General features: G+C 36.2%; 1 protein-coding gene across 5 annotated transcripts in view; it reads right to left on the bottom strand.

Annotated features, from left to right (window-relative positions):
- The window catches only part of WDR33 (WD repeat domain 33), a 68,845-nt gene that overhangs the window by 44,838 nt on the left and 11,460 nt on the right, over window positions 1-12,547 (bottom strand). For 4 of the 5 annotated variants that reach the window (XM_062582527.1, XM_062582524.1, XM_062582523.1 and 1 more), the window contains exons 2-7: window positions 7,264-7,488; window positions 5,267-5,335; window positions 4,714-4,818; window positions 4,060-4,155; window positions 3,421-3,572; window positions 1,569-1,666 (exon numbers count right to left, since the gene is read on the bottom strand). In XM_062582527.1, coding sequence (XP_062438511.1) covers window positions 1,569-1,666; window positions 3,421-3,572; window positions 4,060-4,155; window positions 4,714-4,818; window positions 5,267-5,335; window positions 7,264-7,467 — 724 coding nt within the window. In that variant the 5' untranslated portion in view covers window positions 7,468-7,488. Of the gene's footprint in view, window positions 1-793; window positions 910-1,568; window positions 1,667-3,420; window positions 3,573-4,059; window positions 4,156-4,713; window positions 4,819-5,266; window positions 5,336-7,263; window positions 7,489-12,547 lie in introns of those variants that run through there. The other variant, XM_062582526.1, reaches the window with a different exon arrangement.

Genomic DNA, 12,547 nt, shown 5'->3' with positions numbered 1-12,547 from the left:
TCAGACAGTAGAAACTAGGAATAATCTGTTCTGTTCAATTCTACATAGAGATGTGAAGTTTGGACAATATTTCCAACTTAAAAGTTGAAGTGTATCATGGGTGCATCATAAGTAGAAGCCAAATCATTCTCTACAGAACTCTTGTGCAAAATAGAATTGTAGCTTGAGAGGTACAAACTATAAGAACTGAAACATAATTCTATTTGAGATATATTCACAATGTTCATGTAACAGAAGGATATGTAATGCACGTTCTATTCTTCGTATTCACGTTCTATTCTCCGCTTTGTTCCTTCTGCTTTATGCACAAAGTTCAAAGAATGTAGAAGAAAGGGAGTTTATTACAATCTAGACATTGGATTAAACTCTGCATGGAGGCAAACCTCATTTCCTTCACACAACTTAATGGAGTAGTTAGTACAGGCACGGAGAAGGGAATAGGGCACATTTAGTACAGAATGTATTTCTTCAGTAAAGCATCAAGCAAACCAGTCCCAAATTTGAGTCCTTCCAAAATAACGGATATAAATGACATAGCCTAGAAACCTGCTTGCTAGCTCCTTCAAAGAACACATTTCTACAGTTAAGCCTATAACAGCTTCCAATAGAAAGTCATCATTGCCCAGTGGAGCCCTGTGTCTTTTGAGAGTGGCAGTGTTTGAAAGTACTGCATTAGTAGAACAAGAAGAGAGCTTAAGAGTCAAGAGAAGCAGGAAGAGCTGTAATTCATAAAATACATAATGCAGGTCCAAGTTGGAAGGATAACAAAAAAGTCATTGATTTGAGAAAGCACTGATGTCATGCCATGGTTTTATTGTACATCTTTGTTGCAGTTTATCTGCATGCCCCACCAATCTCACAGCAGCCTTTAGCTTATCTTCATACTAAATCATATACCTTTGACATCTTCTGCAAGAAGGGAACTGTTGTCAGAAGCTGGTGTTATTACTCAATAAGTTACAGAAAAAGAGATAAAGCTCCTAAGTAACCAGTGGAAAGGCACCAGATGTTAGTGCGCAGATGTTGGACAGAAAACTACTGAAGCTAGGATAATTTGCATGTGCTATACATGGTGTGATCAAAATTCAGTTGTTTTCTACCTAACTGCTCTTCTTCTCTTAAGAGGAGTTGAGAAACAGTTAACTAACTTGCTTCTTAAATCAGAATGAAAGGTACTCCCATGAAAAGAATGAAATCCTCTGCATGAAGATGCATGTTTTGAAGCAAAAGTGGTCATAAAGATTAAGCTATGGCAAAAGTAAATGTATTCCTTATCTAGAAACAGTTGTTTCTACCAACAGTAGGAGTAGAAAAAGAGATCCTCATATCCACCTCCATTGTTTAGAGTTTAAGTGGACAGTAAACAGACTAATGCCATAGTGAACTGCAGCCTGAATACAAGGCAGCTATAACAGCAGCCAAGCAAAAACTTGTTCGGAGGATTTAAGACAGGGACGTATTACAAAAATGGAGACAACTTGATACTTCTGTATTGTGTACACCTAGTTTTAAAGAAAAAAGTTTAGCCCCTCTTGAAATACCCCAATCAGTACTTTTGGTACACATACCTCGAAGAATTCTCTCCTCATGGCAACGTAGAAAGTCCCAGATTCTAACAGTGCCGTCGTCAGAGCATGTAGCAAATTTATTATCCGTGGGTGAGAAACTGTTACATGAAGACACACAGCAGGGGAAAGAAGTCAGCATTTAACAGATTATCTATGCTTCTCAGACAGGGCAAAATTATACTGTAAGGTGTTATACACTGAAGAGGCATTTGAACATAGGGACTTAAGTGAACACTGTGCCTGCCAACTGATACTTCACCACAAGACACGAATTTAGTGTAGGATTACTATTGCATTGTTCTCCCCAGTCAAATGAGGAAAAAAATTCAGAATTTTTTTCTTAGCACCTTCCTACCTATGACTGTACACGGTTGCGCCTTCTCTGCAGGATGAGAAGCAACATCAATATGACTTGCCACCCTAGTTTTTCATGTTTGGTAATACCATAAGAGTGACACTGTGTAGAAGTACAGGAGAACAGTTCTTAGGAAAAATACTCCTCTTCAGCCACAGGTGCTTTGCAGCAGAGAAGCAAAAATAAGGAAAAGCTGGTCATAGGAAAAGGCTAGTTGGATTAACTGCTGGAAAAAAAGCTGTATATAAAACAAGTATACCATTTATTGTAAAGGAATTTAGAAAAATTCCCTCCTATTACCCACCCCATCATCACCACGAAAAGAATCCTACAAACATAGAAGCACCTTCCAGATTGAACAGTCAGCATCACTTGACGAAAGTCTCTGGAAAAGCAAGGAGTTATTTAGCCACCTGATTAGGGCCAGAACATCTCCAGCAACCCACTTCCTTTCTGGTGCAGTGACAGACCATGAGAGAATCCCTTGAAATTCCAGATCTTTATGATTAGGAAGGGGCTTAAATAGTAGAGGAATTCAGTGTATGGGCATGATGGACAGTAACTGAATCCAAATGTAAGCACTTCTCATATAACCAAACTCTGGCTGGAAATACTGCGCCCTATCAAAGAAAAATGGTGACCTCAGTGGAAAGTGTTTTTCTGGCAGTGAACCTTTACCACCAAGGGCCAGCACTTGAACCCAAAGAAACACTGCTTTAGCTTTATTTTGGGTCTGCAGCTTTTCAGGCTTATTTTAAAAACGTATCTTCTATTTCCACATCTTACTAAAGATTATGTGCAAGTTTGCTTTAGAAACATCTTTCATTTACATATTACTGATAGTATCACTTTAGATTCCATTTTCAGTATAGACATTTGCACAACTGAGGCATAAACACTGAACCAAGAGAATGTCCTACAGTCTTCTTTCAATAGTCTGCTTACAGTTTCAAGCTTGAAGAATCCATTCATTATTAACATTAGACTTCTGTATGTGGCAATCTGCGTGGGTATTTAGTATTACTGGAAATCTTGGCTTCACCAAGCCAAGCAGTTCTTCACTTTATTTAGTGTTTTATTATTTTGTGAGAACTATGCAGGTGTTTTATTTCTGAAGGCTTTATATTTTATTCAGTTAGATTATTAAAGACTGAATTCTTTATTTGGAATGAAATTGTCGTCTTACACAGTGCGTATAAAAAGGAATAACTGATACACATCGTCACCATATAAAAATGAAAAGAATACCAGTGCAAAATGCGGCAGACAAATACATCTCTAACATATTGCAGAGGCGGATACTGGGACAATACTAATTCAGAAAGGTGCCAGCAAAACGGTGAGAATGTGGAAACAAAAGAAAATACTGTGTTTATGTGGTGCAGGAAGTTTCCCAGACTCTGACAGAACCCATGCATTTCTGCACCCAGAATACACTTAGAGAACAGTCTAATCATGGCAATAGGTACTACAGAAAATGGTATATTGTGTATAAACCTGGCCTCTCTAATCGCCTCCTTATGTGCCTGGAACATCTTGACGTTGTTCATGTTGGACTGCCAGTATTTCACATATCCCCCGTGGTCTGCTGTCAGCATCCACATATCATTGTGTGACCAAGTCATAGCCCTTACAGGGCTGTCGTGAGCCTGTGAAGTTAGAAACAGAACTTCTAGCAAACACGTTCAAATACTATCTGACCCACATGAACATAACAGTCAAAAAAAATACTACTTAGCAGCTGTAACAAAAAACAAATACAATGATGATCTACTTAGATTTGAGAAGTTCTTGTGGAAAAATGCCACTTTCTTACTCTGTATAGAATTGTCTTCTAAATAAAAGACTAGTATTTGCGCTTTGGTTTAAGTGGTTTTTATTACTAAATTTATATTATGAATATGTCCTTGAAAACAGTTAGTATAATGTATGGAGATGGAATGAAAAGCATTAAATAAATTACCTATAACTACAGTATGACAAAGGATCAGAACAGATTAAAAAAATAAAAAAGCCTCTCAGGCTCCCATTACTCCAGTTAAACCACAGACCAGTGACGAACAGATGAAGATGTATACCTAAAACATGCTCTGTGACTGCAAGAAAACAAGTGGAAACTTTGCTAGATGAATTTACCTGTAATATCGTTTCGAAATTGAAAGTCAGTCCATTCCACAAGGTGAACTCTCCACTAGATGCCCCAGTAACCAAGCGCCTCCCTTCAGGAGTCCACTGCAAAAGAAAAATTTAATTAAACTGCAGGAAGGTAATACACAAACATTTCTTCATAATCCTCTAAGTAAATCATAAGCTTCTTCCAGGGAATCTGCAGAACAATATTTATTAAATGATTTTTCTAGTAGACGTGTATAACGGGAAGAAAAAAAAGGAAAAAAAGGAAAAGAAAAAGGAGGCATAACCTCGCCAGAGGACTTTTGATTTTGTAACACTGGGACAAAGCAAGTCCATATATATATAAAAAAAAAAGTTTAATAGATGCTACAAGAGTCAAACAGCAGAGACCAAATAGCCTCTTTTCTATGAGTTAAAATGTATTAGCAGAAAAACATTCTGAAAGTTTTTGATTAAAATGTGGGAGATGCAACTGTTTTGTACTCAGACCTTACAATTTTTCTAAAATCTAAGGTAGAGAGTCTACACATTCCACATGATACTTTTATTTGGAAGTAGCTTTCACTGCTATCATCTTGTTTCTTTCTTCATTTAAGCATATTATTATTTTAATTTAAATTAAGACAATGCAACTAAGCAAACCAACATAAAACTCACCCTGACAACAAATACGGGGCACTTTACTTTATTAGTAGATGTCCGAACAAATTTTGTTGTTACAGCATTCATTGGGTTGTTCAACATTCCTATAGGCGGGACCAACTAGGAGAGACGAAATAACAAGTTTAGTAGCAATATTTCTAGCCAGAAACTGCAAGAAAAACATACCCTCTGAACACCCATTTCTGGAAAGGCAAGTATTTAAATTGCAGAGATATATTACCAGGGATTAATCCACAGAACTGTTCAAAAGCCTACGTGATTTACCATTTCAAATATCCAGAACCAGCATCTTCAAGTGCAACCTATTAAGATTTAGCACACTGAATGCATTATTAGAGTTCTTAAGTCCAAAAAATGAATAGCCTATCCCATTTCAGGCTTTTTTCAGGGATAGACTCCAACAGAACAAGAGACCATAAGGTGAAGACATTCTTCATATCTGAGACCTCTTGTGGACAAAAGGAAAACTTCAACTGAAAGCCAGAATCCTCATTTCCAGACAGTTTTATCCACAGAGCTTCACCGGAAGTAGAAAGGTTTTACTTACATCATTATAATATCCTGCATCAGGCTGAATTGCTCGCATATCTCGCTGGTCTCTCTGCCATACTCTGTTCTGGAAAGAGGAAAACAACTCCTGGTTCATACCATGTCTATACTTCATGGCTCTCAACCAATAGAAACATACTGACAGTCTGTTTGGAAAATTCCAAATATACTCCACAGATTTTAGAATGAACCCAGTTAAAAACTTTTGGTCTCAGGAAACTAGCAGAATATCCATGCTGTAAACAGAAGACTGAAGAATTTTTTAAGACTTAGACAAATTCATGAGAGTAAAATCACTAACTTAAGATTGCTGCATAAGAATATGAAAAGCACAGTCCCACGTAACAAGGCACAATAACAAAGACAACTGGTACTTTGCTGCAAAGGCTGACAGGTATTATACAAGAAGCATGTTCAAAGTTTTACTTCCAGGCTGTTTACCCCACTAGGAGCTGTGCTGATGAGCTCTAAAAATCCCACCCGCTGACATTAGCTAGAAAGCAAGCTGCTGTGGCTGAAACATCAAGTAAAGAAAACAGTGCATTCAAACTGATAAAACTTAGACAAGCAAAGGATAAAAATACTCTCAATATGTTACATTTTCTGTAGTGTTAAGCACCACCTTTTAAAAAACATTTGACATGACTAGTAGCTTGCCTACATTGAGGATGAAATCTATGTTAGCTTCATGCTGTACATCCTACCAACTTGTATTTTGTTCATAACAGAAACGTAACCTGAAATTTTAAGTAAAACATTTCTGGAACACAGTACTTCAGTTTGCCAGAATTTTTTAAGCCAAGAGTGACTGACATACAAACCATTATTCTCATTTCTCTGGGACCATATCAAATCAGCTCAAAGGTGTACTAATGGGGGGACTGAAGTTGAATTCTGACAGATCTTAATTTTTTTTTAAGTATTTTAATTTTTTAATTTTATTTTTATTTATTTATTTATTTTTAAGTATTCAAAATCTGGGGGTGGGAGACTGGAGTGTTTTTGTTTGAGTTTTTTATTTTAAGTAAATACAAGTTTGAGATTACTTATTTTTGCCAAAATAAAAAAGGCCTTGAACTGCTAAAATTATTTTTAATGTAGGTCTGCTACTGCTAGAATCTTATTTGGGCAAATACAAGAATATGTTTTAAATATTTAGTCTTTAAATAGGTGCTAGATGATTTTAGATTTAAAATAAAGAAAAAACTTCTAATGGTTAACATCTACAAACTACAATCATGTACTGGCCACAGTAGATTTCAACCAGCTCCTCATGCCTTAGCAACGCTGCTGTTGAGATTGCAACAATTCCTGCATCTGCAGATTTGTATTCTGCTTCTGAGCTAACAGCCAGCACTTATATAGTGCATCTTGGTCAAAAAATTACATTATGGAATTCATTTCACCACATAATCAAGAAAGCTAAATAAGCTTTTTCACAGAAACATTTCTTCAGCAAAACTTCATTAAAGTTGTTCTCTAACTATTAACTGTGCAAAAAGGGATTTTCAGAGATCACAGTTCAAATTTCAGTGTTATTTAGTAAAAGGATGAGACAACATTTTATATTGCCCTAGTTCTGGAAAAGGAAGTGGGAATAGTTTGTTTCCCATTTTGTTTATTTTCTATTACAAAACAAAAATAAGAAAAATTACATTATTTACATTGGGTTTAAATGTCTACTCAGAAGTCAGAATACCGTACAAGACACTCCACTGCCTATACACAGGCCAGAATTCCAAGATAGACAGATAATAACATAAAAATCAGTGTTTGCAGTGCAACTACAAAGTCAGTTGTGTGTATATGCAGTTTTATCTGGAAGCTCTATATACCAACCTGTACCCAATGTACAAGCATTTGACACTTTTGAAAACACAGTAGCAGATTTCCCAATACTCCAAACTTCTCTGTGTATATGTGAAAAGAAGAATGCCAAATTTCAGGAGAGAAAAAAAAAAAGTTACTCAAATAAAAACCAAAATGTTAACTTACCTCCAAATATTTAATTACAGAGGGATTATAATCTATGGTTTTTCGGTTCACTGCTTTTCTCATCCGCTTTCCATCGAAAGTAAGTTGTTGCATTGCTTGCTGCTGTGCAAAATCAGGTCTTTTGTAGAACAACTGCCGAGGCGCCTGGTGCTGGAACCTCGGCATGTGGAAAAAACGGGGTGGGGAGCCAATTTCTGTGGCCATGGCTATCCTGTTCCTGAAAGGCTGCAAGAAGTTAAACACTAGGTTACTATGCAATAAAAAGTCCATATTAACATCACCATTAACTTATATCTACAAGAATAAAAGAAACTGCTTCCAAATAAAGTCTGTTATGAAGTCAGATTTGCAGACTTCTCTGAACAATTATTACTCTCTCTCATTTATCCTTGAGCTGAAGTAGTTAACTATGTTCAGCAGCAAGAGAAATTTTGCTTTCAAATACATTACCATAAAGTTCACATTACCATGTCTAAACTGAAACTGTACTGATGTAAAAAGAAGTGTCCTCAATAAGAACAGTGTAAGAAAAGCCAAGAAACATTAAGCCCCTTCAAAAGACTGATTTTAGTTGTCATCACGGGCAGGGGATTGACCTGCACAGGCTTGGCAAATGTAGAAATCACATGCTCCTTCCCGCTGTTAACTGAACACACTGCAGAAGGTTCACTAGAAGACAAACTGTCTCTGACAGTTGGTTATTAGCTACATAAATAAGGTTTAAAAACAAGGGGGAGAAAACCTTTCAAACAAACACGCCTGTCCATGCTGACTGAAAGGCTCATTGCCTGAAAGCTGCTCAATACTGGGTGGTCTAGTAAGATACTAGGCCCAGCTCCACATACTGCCAAACACATCACTGTACCACCACAGCCATGGCAGCATCAAGCTGGCCTCCAACAAGCCAAGGATGCCAAGGCTTCCCTACACCAAGCACTCTCAATGCTATCTCAGACTCTTACAGCTCTCCAGAAGGGAGCTAACTGTTGTATTGTCTTTTTCAAATGTTCATTCTCAAAGGTAAAATTAAAAGGTCAGTAATGGTTTTATATCAAGGGACAGCAGCTTCACTTACATGAGCAAACCAACATTAAACATTTAACCGTTAATAGTCTTTTTATGCAGTTTTAAAGCTCAGATCTTGAAAGTTTTTCCAGGACTAAACTCACAAGTCTAAAATACACACACTCCCCTTCCCACCAGTACCTGATACTAGAGAGGAAGAAAAAGAGACTTATTTTCAAAGCCTCACATGTACTCCTTATAGGCAATGCAAAAATAGGTTTCTAGAACCAATGACACGAATGCAGGCAAAAATATAATCTAAGACTTCTAAAAACATTTTGATTACAGATTTGCAAGAAAGCATTACACAGAAGTCATTTTAGAGGAACACTCCAAAGCAACAAGTTGTTTTTACTATTTACTCAGATTTATCAGAAGGAAAAAAAAAATCTTCTGGAAAACATTTTGCAATTACAATTACAGCTAACTACATGATTAGCTATAACATGGATCAGTTCAGACTGGACACTCCCAAAACCAGTGCAAGCTTAGATCAGTACTAATAACATTCACTTAACACAGTCATCCCTCAGCAACAACTACTGTTTAAACATGCTAACTACACTTCTTCATTGATCACACACCCTTCTCCTACTGAGCTTGTGACTGTCATCTGACAATATACGGAGATACAGGGAAGATAATACAGGACTAGAAAAACAAAGGTTTTTGTTCTTTTTATGCTTTGAGCTGTTTCATCAACTTTTGAGATCACTGCCTTTGTTACAGAAAGTTTCCTATTGCAGTAACAAACTCGGCCCAAGCCGGCAAACAGATGTGTGGCCCAGCTGCTCACGATCACTTTCATCTACTAATGCCTCAGATACCATGCTTTCATCTATGCGTTTACCCTTCTGTCCAAATCACCACTGTGTACTCTGTGTGTGTACGCATAAACACAGCAAGAAGTCTCTAAACAAAGAAGTTCTAGAATTGAATATATACCAGGAAACCCCTTTATTTATTAGATTAAACCGGATAGTTTATTTCTATGAACGTGTTAACCAGACAGTATATTTGAATGGAGAACATTTAACTTTCAGTATCCTATCTAGTCTTTTGCTGAGACAAATCAGTGCCTCTGCATGCTCTCCTTTAGCTATTTTGTATCACCTAAGAATTGTCTGAACTCACCACATTTGTAGTTGAAATTCCTGTTACAATCAGTAGGATAGAAACAAGTAAACAAATAGAGGAAAATGTACAATCTAGAGTAGTAATGTCTACATCTGCTTTTTTTCTTAAGCAAAAAAACTTAACTTCTTTCACTTAAGAGTCCATCAAAGGTATAAATGGAAGATTACATTTTGCCTTAATGCACAGCATTAGGAGCAACAGAGATTTTCACATAGACTAAACATAGGACAGGTCTTGTTTTATTGTTCTGGGTGGTAATTTTGCCAATCATCATATGCTTTTACTTTGTTAGAATTTTAATCACACTTTAAACTATGGAATGAGTTTTTATGCCATTCATTTCGGTATCCTCATCTTCCGGAGCAGACACACAACTTTACAGAGAGCTGACCATCCATTTGTCTATTTTTTGCCACACAAATATCCCTTCAAATCTGATGGGTTTGCACAAATTTGGAGGTATATAAAGATGCCTACAATGAATTCACTGGGCAAAGATAAGGCTGTCCAGAATACCAGAAGATTAATAATTGGATCTACCCTTCAGTTAATATCATAATAGAAAGACTGGAAAAAAAATAAATCGGTTGGTGAGTAATGGAGGCATATCTGACATGAAAGTGAAGGTAGGAATAGGAAGGAACAAATGGACAAAAAAAGACAGAATTGTCTAAACAAATTAAGAATGGGAATTATCACATAAGCAAAATAAAGGTCAAAGAGCTAGGTCAGTCAAGAGAGAATGAATGAGAAGCCTGACAAATAGACTTAAGTAAAAGTCAAACATAGAGGGGGAAAAAATAAAGAATGAACAAAACTGAATCTGAGAGACCTGTGTAAAAGCAGCTGTGCAAAACAGAACTTGGAGCTCATGACTGAACCTGAGATGTTCATCATTGTATCTAACTATCAAGTACCCATGAAACACAGCAAGCCTCTTACTCATTCCTAGTAGCAGTCCATAAAGAATGGCAAGTTTGCTAATACTATCAGTATTCACAAAGACATGGCTGTACAACAAATCTGAAAACAGAAGACCTGATGATGACCTTGGGCACAGCAAGATAGACAGATGCCAGGAGACATCAAGGCCTGTTTTTTAAAACTAGAAGAGTCACACAGTATTAGATTATTATAAAAACTTATCATGTAGCTTGTGTCCTCAAATAAGGTTACACTAATATGAGCATTTAACTTTGTAGCCTTAATATTACTTTATCATCTTTTGTGGGTATCATTTGCTTTTAAATACCAAGATGAATCTTGCAGTCATTTCTGACAATCAGTAGACTTCAACTTTGCTACCTGAAATCATGGAACCAAATCAATTCACAGGTAACTTCACTAAATCAGGATAAAATAAATTGGGCTGCTAAATCAAAATAAAAATACCAAAGCATCCTTTTACACTAGGCTAGCTTAGTAAATTATGAAGGAAAAAATGCCTTAAATCAATTCTCATACATAATTCTAGAAAAAAATTAATGCATAATCTCATTATGTTTTCATGTGGCTTATACAAAAAGTAAGGTTTATCATTAACAAAGTACAATAACTGGTAACTAAAACTTGCTTGCTGTTCTAATAAAGAGTTACTTTTCACAGAAAGTAACTTGGGTGAAGTACAGTGAGTAATAACCTGAACATGTCAAAAGAAAAATATGTTTCCAAATGCTAAAACAGAAGGCTATTCTCCAGGGAAGTACAAGAAGCCAGTGACTTAGCCAAACCCAATGCCTTCCTGCTCCCTCCAACAGAACATGCTACAGCTTAAGACACAATGAATGACTAAGAGACAAAACAGGTGATAAAAAGTTCTGAGGGCAACTGTATAATGTTTAAATCCCTATTAGAAAGTTAAACAAAGTATGTGAAAGCCTTAAAGCAAAAAAATTAGTGTAATGAAAGCCTTAAACAACTTACAGTGCAACAGAAACAGTGAAAATTAATAATTATTATTTAGCACACAGTAATTCAAAATATGGATCAGGACCTTCAATGCAAGAAACACTAGTAAGAACCTCAGCTCTCTGAGGTTCTCTGAAAGCGCAAGGAAAGAATATAACAATGCAAAGTTAGCATAACAACTCGTTGTTCAATACATCAATAACACCATCTTTCTTTGGTAAGACAACCAACCTAACCTTCACACGTACAAGGTATTGCTACTGCTCAAATTTCTTTCTTAGTAGCATTTCTTTAAACTCAAAAATCCTATTATAAACAATCATCTCAAAAAATGCACCTCTGCATTTAGTTAACATGTAGAACATATAATATGGCATTTCTAAGCACTCCTAAATCAATATACTTGTTCTGAAAAATCAGACCAAGTTCAATTTAAATGTTATTCCCTTCCCTCTTCTGTAAAGTTCCAACAGAGAGTTCCAATTTTTCCCCCCTTCCAATCCTTTGGAAGACTGTGCATCTCTGCTCTGGAGAACAGTGGTCTCCATGCCCTTCAGTGCTTTTCCCCTTCCTAAAATATTTATGCTATTTGGGGGAAAACTCTTTCTAGATCCCAATATCCATCCTTTTTCCTTATCTGGAAGTCTTTTTTTCTTCCTAACATAAGAGAATTATATGGCATGATATGCTCCAGCTTTAAATGTGCTATTTCTGCCATTTTCAGCAGTAGTTTTTCATGTTTTAGAAAACAGAATAAAAAATATATTTACACCCACCATTTATCTTACACAGGTATAACCTTAACAGAATTAATGGCTGAAAAGAGTGAAGGACCTGCTTATGCTCCCAGGCCTTTCTGAAAGCATGAAATCACCAAGTGGGGTTACATAGAAAAATGGTTCTTCAACTATACAAATCATGTTATCTTTAGGAAGAGGTCTTGCTGATATTTTAAATTACCAGAATCAGACATTCCCAATTCTTCCTTTAAAGAGTATATAAACCTTAGCAAAAAAAAATAGTTTTAAATCTATGTTTTTAACATTTTCTCTTCTCCACTTCCTGAAGCAGACATGATTTATAATTACTAATACTGGAGTCCTATATCTCTAGAAATGCTGCAAAAAGCAGAATTAGCAGCGAGCTCCAACACATTTTCTGAAAATATATCTGA

Source organism: Rhea pennata, chromosome 9, assembly GCF_028389875.1.
Source record: "Rhea pennata isolate bPtePen1 chromosome 9, bPtePen1.pri, whole genome shotgun sequence".
Classification (NCBI taxonomy): Eukaryota; Metazoa; Chordata; class Aves; order Rheiformes; family Rheidae; genus Rhea; species Rhea pennata.
Note: the sequence above shows the minus strand (reverse complement) of the source record. Positions and strands in the feature narration are given on the sequence as shown.